At 41.9% G+C, this 11,022-nt stretch overlaps 1 protein-coding gene across 1 annotated transcript; it reads right to left on the bottom strand.

The window, feature by feature from the left end:
* Positions 1-9,698: 9,698 nt before the first annotated feature.
* On the bottom strand, positions 9,699-10,688 carry LOC111474220. The gene is made up of 3 exons (XM_023119412.1): positions 10,301-10,688; positions 9,947-10,171; positions 9,699-9,901 (listed from the first exon to the last, which is right to left on the bottom strand). The coding sequence occupies exons 1-3, from the start codon at positions 10,686-10,688 to the stop codon at positions 9,699-9,701; spliced, it is 816 nt and encodes a 271-aa protein (XP_022975180.1).
* Between the last annotated feature and the right edge of the window lie 334 nt (positions 10,689-11,022).

The following is an 11,022-nucleotide window of genomic DNA, read 5'->3' on the forward strand; positions in this document are numbered from 1 at the left end:
CATAGCTGAGTAGTTTCTTTAAGTTCTAATTTCGAGACACAAACAATGGGGACATATACTCTCACTTGACCGAGACGAACTTTGTTTATTATTAGATCATAAAAAAATTGTTCATTAGAGATATAATCATAGGAGTAAAATTGGGTTTTGACATAGCTATAATTACAAACAACTCGTGACCGAAAAACTTGCTTGTAATGATTATATCAATGGATATAAGTTATCCTATAGTGCATATGCAGCTTTAAGTTTATGGTGGAGTGACCTACCGTTATTGAATGAAAATTGAAAAGTGTTTAATTACTTAACTATTAAATCTTATAATCTATTGGTCCATAAGATCCCCATACTAAAACTAAAAAGTTCAATTTAGTTGAAACAAAAATGAGAAGTGTTCCCATAAATATTTAATATATCCAACAAATTAAATATTTGTGGAGAAAATATATTATAATTTGAAGGGTACAAATTAATATAATATTTTTAGATATTTTAAATGAAAAGTATATTCTAAGGGTTCAAATTGAAATTTAATATATTATATATATTAAAGATAGATGAGAAAAATTATATTTATTTAATTTGATATATGAAATATTAAATATATGATGTATAGTTCTTGTCCTTGTCCTTATCATTAGTTTTGTTCATGGTTATTGTTCTTTGTTCTTAGTTCTTGTTCTTGCTCTTGCTTCTCGTTCTATTCAATACAACCTTCCCTTCAGGATTTATGGTAGTAGACTTAAACTTGAGAACATGTATCTAAGACTTCATGTGTGCAAAGTGAGACAGTCGTAACCTATGTACAAGGTTTCCTACATTTCAAGTGATGGAGTTTGAACTTGCATCCAGGGTTTCATGCATTCCTTGTGATACAGTCTGAAACCAATATCCAAGGCTTCTGACATTTCAAGCAGTGTAGTGTAAAAACTGCATCTATGGTTTCAAATGTTCTTAGCAGCATAGTTTGAAAACCTATGCTCAAGGCTTCACACATTCCAAGTGATATAGTCTGAAATCTATCCAAGACTTCTCATGTTCAAAGCGATGCAGTCTGATAACCTATATTCAAGGTTTCATACGTTACAAGCAACATAGTTTGAATACCTATGCTCAAGGCTTCATATGCTCTAAGCAACGTAGTCTAAAACTTGTCCTGATCTCCACTCCTTGTGTCTTCTTGAAACTTCTTCCTTCCGTCCAAAAATTGCTTGAAATATATCTTCCACGATTAATTTACTTGGAGCCTTGAATTGAATTTCTAAGTTTTTCTCGAGCTCCCTCAACGGCAAATCAAATTAGCTTACAAGTTAGCTGCATTTTTAGTGTTTGGTTACTTCACCAAACTGGTGAGTAATATTATTTGGAAGGTGTAGAGAAAAGTTCGAAGGGAAATGGTAGGAGGATCTCACATTTAGAAGAAATTTGAGAAAGGAAAACCCAAAAACTAAACTCTGATATTTCATGATTGATAGCTATTGTAGCATATCAGATTTGATTTTGCTTTGATTTGATTTTCTGCCCACAACTATTGTAGCATATCAGATTATCTAATTTTCATGGCCTTTTCCTTAATTCTTTTAATCTTCAGGGGTAGTTTAGTTAGTTGCAATTTTTCGAACATTTTATTAATAGTTTTTGAATAGTTTAGTCATTTTATGGCTTTTTCCTAATTCTTTCAATTTCAAGCTAGCGCTCAATAGTAGACACATATGAAGATATAGAAAGATTTTAAGGACACTTATAGTGAGTAACGACTCCTCCAAAACTATTAGACTTCCCTAGAATTTGTGACATACGCGGACACTCGGATTTATGTGCAGAAGGAGAATTGACGAGTTGGACCTTGGAGACTAGGAAATGAGATCCTAAGTACACCCTGAAATCCACATGCACTTCGAAGGGTGACTTACACCATTGGAATAGGAATATGTAGGGTATATGGACCTTAAGCATCTAAAAGGGCTAGAAATGAACCAAAGTCATGGATTTTGCCAACTCTAGGGTGCTTACTTATACATAAGTAAAGAAACATAATTTTGATAAGAGCCTACAAGTAGGTGCTTACTTAGTAATTTTATACTTATTCTTGCTATTGTTTGTTTACAGATGAACCGTATATCGCCACTTGACGATGAGAGTGTGTGGAGCCATGCAACTGTAGGGAACTTTTTAGTCTGAGTCATTCAATTTTTAAGTCATTTTTAATAATACTTTAATGTCACTCACTCGAAACTGGTGTTATTTTGTAAATTGTTCTGCCTTTAGCTCTCCACACATGATTTGCACTTTTAACACTTTTTATTTCACTTGATTTTTTCATGTTTTCTATTTTAAAAAATTAAAACTTTATACGTTCATTCGTACTTCTGAGTCTCCCATAACCCAACAAGAGCTCAAAATTTAAATAACAGAAACAAAATAATATCAACTTTAAACCAACAAAATAATATCTAACCTAAGTGCTACAATTTAAAGAAGAATACAATTACCCTTGCTTCAATTCCATGACCTTCACAGATAAAATGGATCAAAGTTGCAATGCTTTATTATCGTTTTCTAACTCCATGCTTAAAGGGTTACACAATTCAAATCTACTATCAATCTCCTAAAATCTAAAATCTTGGTACTTTGAATATTTGAATCATATCTCAACTACTTTAAGTCATATCTTCATTTTGAATACTTTGAATCATATCTCAACACTCCTCTTTGATTCAAAGTTGCACAAGTCAAGTACAAGCTTTTCTTTTGACAAGGCCTTCGTAAGTATGTCTGCTTTAACCCGTACAATGTCTATCTAAACTTGTATACCTTCGTTTCTTTGTCTTCCTCTATGAATCCCTTTGTAAATCTCCATCAAATTGATAAACATGCCACCGCAATGGGCTGCATGTCCCATGTAAATCTCCATAGAACTTTTCATTTAGCAAGTCAACTGTATCTCATGTTCCATTTTTCTTAACGAACTGCATCTCTACTGCCATGGATTTCTTCAGTTTTTCTTTTTCAGTTGCTTCTTCATAATTCATAGAGTCTGAAACAGCAAGAGAAAATTGACATGATGCATATATGTCAGCTAAAGATTTATACTTCCTTGGAGGTGTCTCATCCAAGAGTTCTTCAAGAGAAGAATTGCTGTTTAGTCATGCTGAAAATGATGAATTTGACACATTTTGTGTTGCAGTGAAAGCACTAGGAGATGCACTGGAGTTGACACTTGTCTCTTCATTTGAAAAAACTTCAACTGTAATCTTCTGCTGCTCCTGTTTTTTACTCTAATCCCAACTCACGTTTTCATTAAATATTACATCCCTCCTAACTAAAATCTTTTCACTAAAGGGTTGTATAATTTATATGCCTTCGATTGAGTACAATAGCCAATAAAAATGTATTTTTCAAATTTTTCATCAAGCTTTTGACGAGTTTGAGAATGTTTCAAAGCATAAGCAACACAACCAAACATTCGTAAATGACTTACAGATGGTTTCCTTCCATGCCATGCTTCATAAGGAGTTCGATTCATAACTGCCTTTATTGGTGAGAGGTTTAATAGATAAACAGATGTTGCTACAGCTTCTGCCCAAATTTGGTTTGGAAGTCTCCTTGTTTGTAACATACTTCTTGCCATCTCCACAATAGTTCAATTTTTTCGTTCAGCGATTTCATTTTGTTATGGAGTGTAGGGAGCTATTAACTCCCTTTGGATGCCCTCTTCTTCACAAAACAAATCGAACTCTTCAGATATGAACTCGCCACCTCTATCTGTGCGAAGAACTTTAATGTAACAGCCACTTTGGTTCTCCACCATAGCTTTAAATATCTGGAACTTCTGAAAATTTTCTAACTTATGTTGTAGAAAGTAAACCTAACTCATGCTACTATAATCATCAATGAATAGTCAAAAGTATATACTCCCACCTAAGAACTTCGTTTGCATTGGCCCACATAAATCAACGTGACTTAGTTCTAAACAATATGAAGCTCTTTTCGTTTTTCCAACAGGAAAGGACTTCGTAGTCTGCTTGCGATAAATGCATCCTTCACATAAATTAGTTGAGTCAATTCTTGGTAATCCGAAAACCTTGAGTCAATTCTTGGTAATCCGAAAACCATACCTTTGTTGACTCTGGCAATTCGGAGGAAAATGTCGATGAAAAAACTGGTCGAAGGTTTCTTCGAAAGAAAAAATAGCATAAGTAAAAGGAGAGAGGGAGAGAGATTTGATCAAAACTCGATGTTTTATTTCTCTTCAGTTGAATTCTTTAAATATCAAATCTAATTACAAAAATAGAAAAACTAATTACAAAAAATAGAAAAGTGGGGGAAGACTTCGCCCAAGTTGGCCAAAAATTGCAGCAAGAATTACGCTATTCCATTGGCGTGAATTCAGAAGTTTTGAGACGTCAAAACAACCTAACTGAATAAGGAACATAGCTTTTATTTAACAATCTCCTCCTAAAACTGTGCTATATCTACCTTATTATTTGAACTCCGATCTTTGAATGTAGTTCTTCAAATTTTACCAGCGCTAGGGACTTTGTGAAAATGTCTCCAAGTTGTTCCTCTGTTCGTATTAAATCAATCTTGATGAGCCCTCGATCTGCACATTCTCGAATGTTGTGGAATCTGATTTCTACGTGCTTACTCCGGTAGTGCAAAATTTGATTTTTGATCAGGGAGATCGTAGCTTTGTTGTCTACGTATAGCATTAGTGGACCGCTTTCTCTCCCGATGAATTCTTCCATTAGTCGCACAAGCCAGACCCCTTGTGTTGCTATCATCGAATCGGCGATGTATTCTGCTTCGAAGAAAGACAAAACAACTACCTTCTGTTTTATTGATTGCCAGCAGATCGCCCCGTCTGAGAGGAAGTAGATCATTCCACTGGTGCTCTTATGATCATCAACGTCACCGGCCATGTCACTATCACTGTAGCTGACCAGCTTGAGTTTCTCTTTTCCTCTCCTTGCGCAATATCTTACACCCCAGCCTCTGGTTTCGGCTACATAGCGCAGGATGCGCTTGACAGCAATTAGATGCTCCTCCCTAGGTGCTTCTATAAACCTGCTCACATATCCAACATAATAAGCAAGACCAGAACGAGAGTTTACCAGATAGCGCAGACACCCAACAATGCTGCGGTAATTGGTGGAGTCGACTGTCGTCGTAATACCGGCCTTCCTTAGTTGGAGCCGGGCCTCCATTGGCATCCTTGTAGGATTACTGTCCACAAGCCCAGTTGTGTCCAGCAGCTTCTTTGCGTATGCACTTTGGCAGATGGAGATGCCGATAGAGTTCTGTAGCACTTCGATGCCGAGGTAGTAGCTGAGCACGCCAAGATCGCTCATCTCGAAGTTCTTTGACATCTCCTTCTTGAACCTTCCGAGGAATTCCACGTCGTCTCTAGTGATTATGAGGTCGTTGACATACACTCCCACGATCAGAGTCTGCTTGCCATGGTCGTGCGTGTACATGCCATACTCAGAGGCACAACGCTTGAATTTCAGTGACAGTATGGTACTGTCAAGCTTCGCGTTCCAGGCTCGTGGGGCTTGTCGAAGCCCGTAGAGTGCTTTGTGCAGAAGCAGTACCTTATTGGGGTTGTCGTTGTCCAGGAAGCCAAGTGGTTGTCAGACGTAGCGGTCTCCTTCAGCTCTCCGTTAAGAAAAGTAGACTTCACGTCCATATGGTGAACCTCCCAAGAGTAATGGGCCGCAATTTCCAGCAAGAGACGGACGAATTCTAACCTTGCCACTGGCACAAATTCCTCTTCGAAGTCCACTCCTTGCTTCTGGACGTAGCCCTTCGCCACCAGACGGGCTTTGTGCTTCACAACTTCTCCTTTTTCGTTGCGCTTCAGTTTGAAGACCCATTTAAGCCTTATGGCTCGGTGTCCTGGTGGCATATCCTTCAAACTCCACGTTTGGTTCTCGGTGATGGATGTCATCTCCTCCTGCATTGCCTTCAGCCAGCATGGGTTCCTTTCTTCTTCGCCGAAGGTGTTCGGTTCACCTCCTCCCACTAGGTCGTCCATCCTCTGGTAATTAGCCTCCAGATCAGCATCGTGATCGGCATCAAGCGTCGAATCCGCAGTCCGTGGTGTTGTGAATTCCACTGGTTCAGGGGTTGCACCTACTGGCGGCGGTGACGGCTCATGATGCTGGGCTCCTCCTTCTTCCGGCTCGGTAACGAGGTACTCCACCGTGAATTGATTTGGATTATGGTCTGCCTCGATCACGTCATTCCACTCCATAAGGTGCTTTCATCGAAGACAACGTCGAGAGACACGTGAGCTCGCCCACCTTCAGGATCATAGAGTCTGTACGCCTTGCTCCCGGGTTCTTAGCCGATGAAGACGACCTTCAGCCACCTAGGATCGAGCTTGGCGTGGTGGGGACGTGTTACCTTCATGTATGCGATGCAGCCGAACACGCAGAAATGATGTACCGCTGGCTTTTTGTTGTACCAAGCCTCATATGGCGTCTTCCCGTCGAGGCTTCGGGTTGGTGACCGATTGAGGAGATAGATGGCCGTCATTACCGCCTCTCCCCATAATCTCCCAGGTATCCCGGGCGTCACTAGCAATGACCTCGCTGTCCTGACGATGATCTGATTTTGGCACTCCACCACTCCATTCTGTTGGGAGGAGTAGGGCGCCGTTAGGTGCCGTTGTATGCCGATCTCGTCACAGTACTTACCAAAACTTGCCGAGGCGAATTCTTCGCCTCGGTCTATGCACAGCACTCACATCTTCTTCTCACATTCGGCCTCCGCTTGCGCTTTAATACGCTTAACCGCCTCACTTTTCACTTGCAGCAGGGTCAGCCACATGAAGCAGCTTTTGTCATTGCCGTGTACAAGCTCCAACGGCTCATCGGTGCAGTAGGATGTGGAAATGATGTACCATTGGCTTTTTGTTGTACCAGGCCTCATATGGCGTCTTCCCGTCGAGGCTTCAGGTTGGTGACCGATTGAGGAGATAGACGGTCGTCATTATCGCCTCTCCCTAGAATCTCCCAGGCATCCCAGCCGTCACCAGCAATGACATCGCTATCCCGACGATGGTTTTAGTTTGGTGCTCCACCATTACATTCTGTTGGGGGGAGTAGAGCGCCGTTAGGTGCCATTGTATATCGATCTCGTCGCAGTATTTACAGAAACTTGCCGAGGTGAATTCTCTGCCTCAGTCTGTGCGTAGCACTCGCATCTTCTTCTCACATTCGACCTCCGCTTGCGCTTTAATGCGCTTAACCGCCTCTGCCGCCTCACTTTTCACTTGCAGCAGGGTAAGCCACATGAAGCAGCTTTTGTCATCGTCGTGTACAAGCTCCAACGGCTCATCGGCGCAGTAGGATGTGGAAATGATGTACCGCTGGCTTTTTGTTGTACCAGGCCTCATATGGCGTCTTTCCGTTGAGGCTTCGGGTTGGTAACCGATTGAGGAGATAGACAGCCTTCATTATCGCCTCTCCCCAGAATCTCCTAGGCATCTCGACCGTCACTAGCAATGACCTCACTGTCCCATCGATGATCTGATTTTTGCGCTCCACCACTCCGTTCTGTTGGGGGGAGTAGAGCGCCGTTAGGTGCCGTTGTATGCCGATCTCGTCGCAGTACTTACCAAAACTTGCTGGGGTGAATTCTCCACCTCGGCCTGTGCGCAGCACTCACATCTTCTTCTCATATTCGGCCTCCGCTCGCGCTTTAATGCGCTTAACTGCCTCTGCCACCTCACTTTTCTCTTGTAGCAGTGTCAGCAACATGAAGCAGCTTTTGTCATCACCGTGTACAAGCTCCAACGGCTCATCGGCGCGATAGGATGTTCGAGACGGAAAGGGTATGCTCCTCTGTTTGCCGATGAGGCACCCGTCGCACAGCTTGTTCATGCCTTTGATTGTCGGCAAATTGTGCACTATCTCCTCCTTCTGTAGCTTCTCTAGAATAGGAAAGTTTAAGTGCCCGTATCTTGTGTGCCACCTCCATGATACCTCTTCGGTCTTGGCCGGGAGGCTAACGGGTTGCTCTATCTATAACTCCAGGATATAAAAACGGTTTGTCGTGCCCCGAACCTACGTGAGAAGCATCGTTGATTATCGCAGATTTTGAGTAGTTCGCGCTTGATGGAAATGAAGCAGCCTGTTTCATCGAATTTAGCCAGGCTCATAAGGTTAGCCTTGAGGCTCGGGATGAAGTAGACGTCGGTTAGCTTGCGGTGCTCGCCTCCCTTGCTGACGAACAGGATGGTGCCGTGCCCTTCGATCTCGACGACGGAGCCGTCGCCGAATTTCACCGTCTTACGAATCCTCGAGTCGAGCTCAGAGAATGCAGATCTAGCCCTGGTCATATGTAGACGTCCTCCAAGATACCTCTTCGGTCTTGGCCGAGAGGCTAACGAGTTGCTCCATCTCTAACTCCAGAGGATGTAAAGACGGTTTGTCATGTGCCGAACCTGCGTGAGTAGCCGTCGTTGATTATCACAGACTTTGAGTAGTCCACGCTCGATGGAAATTAAGCAGCCTGTCTCATCGAGTTAACCCAGGCTCACAAGGTTAGCCTTGAGCCTCGGGATGAAGTAGACGTTGGTCATCTTGCGGTGCTCGCCTCCCTTGCTAACGAACAGGATGGTGCCGCGCTCTTCGATCTCGACGACGGAGCCGTCGCTGAATTTCACCGTCCCGCGAATCCCCGAGTCGAGCTCGAAGAATGTAGATCTAGCCCCGGTCATATGTAGACGTCCTACAATATACCTCTTCGGTCTTGGCCGAGGGGCTAACGGGTTGCTCTATCACTAACTCCAGAGGATGTAAAGACGGTTTGTCGTGCGCCAAACTTGCTTGAGCAGCCGTCGTTGATTATCGCAGATTTTGAGTAGTCCGCGCTCGATGGAAATGAAGCAGTCTGTCTCATCGAGTTGACCCAGGCTCACAAGGTTAGCCTTGAGCCTCGGGATGAAGTAGACGTCAGTCAGCTTGCGATGCTCGCCTCCCTTGCTGACAAATAGGATGGTTCCGCACCCTTCGATCTCGACGACGGAGCCGTCGCCAAATTTCACCGTCCCGCGAATCCCCGAGTCGAGCTCGGAGAATGCAGATCTAGCCCCGATGATATGCAGATCGAGCCGTCGCTGGTGCTCGTGTTGCTCACGTCCCTCTCGCCGATCTGAGTGAACACTCGCTTCTCCTCCCAACTGGAGCTCTTTCTCGTGTTCGACATCGTCGTCGATTACCTCCACCTCCGTGGATTTGTAATCAAAATTGGGGATGCATGCACTTGCTCGTCCTCCTCAAGCCATTCCTCCTCCGTTACCACTTGTTGACTCTTGCAATTCGGAGGAAAATGTCGACGAAAAAACTGGCCGAAGGTTTCTTCGAAAGAAAAATAGCAGAAGTAAAAGGAGAGAGGGAAAGAGATTTGCTCCATACTCGATGTTTTATTTCTCTTCAGTTGAATTCTTTAAATAACAAATCTAATTACAAAAATAGAAAAACTAATTACAAAAAAAAGAAAAGTGGGTGAAGACTTCGCCCAAGTTTGCCAAAAATTGCAGCTAGAATTACGCTCTTCCATTGGCGTGAATTCAGAAGTTTTGAGACGTCAAAACATCCTAACTGAATAAGGAACATAACTTTTATTTAACAACCTTTATCCCTGAGTATTTTCAGGCTATTCATATGAAGATGTCCATATCTGAGATGCTATAATGTTGAGTCATCTTTCGTGCTAGCAGTAAAAGCAAAATCCTCCATGTTAGAAACATCTGGTCGAAACATCTTATTTGAAGTACTGACATTTTGAACTTTATGGCCTGATTTCTTATGTGTAATGACAGATGTGTTGTCATCAAATAGAACTGAATGTCCTCTAGTCATCAATTGTTCAACACTCAATAAATTGTACCCTAAATCAAGTAAAAATTGAACATTATCTAATTGTTTTATCTTACCATGACGGGTTTCAACTTTCACTGTATCTTTTCCTTCAACTTGCATCTCTTTTGTATTTCCAAGTTGCACCTTAATTTTTTGTGTCTCATCAAGCTCTTTGAATAAGGATTTGGTGCCTGTCATATGGTTCGAGCATCCGCTATCAACAAACCATAAGTCACCTTTTTTCGGATTAGTATCCATGTATGCCACAAACAACTTTTCTTCTTCTTCTTCATTCTCTGCTGCAAAATTCATTCGTTGATTTTTATACCAACAATTAGATTTTGTTTGCCCATGACTTCTACAATGGTAACATTGTATGACATTCCTTTGTTCATTGAATTGTCTCTATTCATCACTTCTCCATCTACCCCTGTTATCACGACCACCATGGAAGCTGCAAAATCCTTCTCTTCCACGACTTCTACCTCTACCTGCTAAATAAATATTTTCTCTTTTGTTGTTTTCATTGTTGGTTGTCTCCTTCACTTGTAGTGCCTTTTCTTTGTTCCTTTCTAATGATCTATTGATTCTTGCCTCATGAGCTTGAAACGAGCCCATCAGTTCATCAACTGAGAGTATGGATAGATCCTTAGCTTCTTCTATGGTAGCCACCACATGGTCAAACTTTGGAATCAAGCTTCTCAACACCTTTGCAACAATTGTTTCGTTTGAGATTTTTTCTCCATAGGTACGCATCTGACTGACTATTGCCATTGTTCTTGACAAAAAATCAGCAATTGATTTGCCATTCGTCATGAGTAGAGTCTTATAATCACGTCTTAGAGATTGCAATTTCACTGTTATGACCTTTGAATCTCCTAGAAACTTCTTATGTAGAATTGACCATGCTTGCTTTGATGTGGTTGCTACTGCAATTCGTGAAAAGATAGTCTTGGCATCATTTTTCTTGGTTTCTCTTAGTCTCTCCTTTTCTTCTATTGTGGGTTCTAATAGATCAACAAACTCGTGCTACACCAAGTCCCATAGTTCCTGCGATCTAAGCAAGGTTTTCATCTTAATGCTCCACCACTCATATTTCTCACCATTAAAGATTGGTAAACGGTGCGGAGGAAGAAAAACCAACTACTAC

This window comes from Cucurbita maxima, unplaced genomic scaffold (assembly GCF_002738345.1).
Source record: "Cucurbita maxima cultivar Rimu unplaced genomic scaffold, Cmax_1.0 Cma_Scf00276, whole genome shotgun sequence".
Lineage (NCBI taxonomy): Eukaryota > Viridiplantae > Streptophyta > Magnoliopsida > Cucurbitales > Cucurbitaceae > Cucurbita > Cucurbita maxima.

Coding starts and splice junctions, on each gene's coding strand:
- LOC111474220 (XM_023119412.1), bottom strand. CDS start 10,688: ATGACGAATGGCAAATCAATTGCTGATTTTTTGTCAAGAACAATGGCA. Junction 10,172..10,300: donor TGGTGGTCGTGATAACAGGG/GTAGATGGAGAA, acceptor TGAATTTTGCAG/CAGAGAATGAAGAAGAAGAA. Junction 9,902..9,946: donor GAAAGTTGAAACCCGTCATG/GTAAGATAAAAC, acceptor TACTTGATTTAG/GGTACAATTTATTGAGTGTT.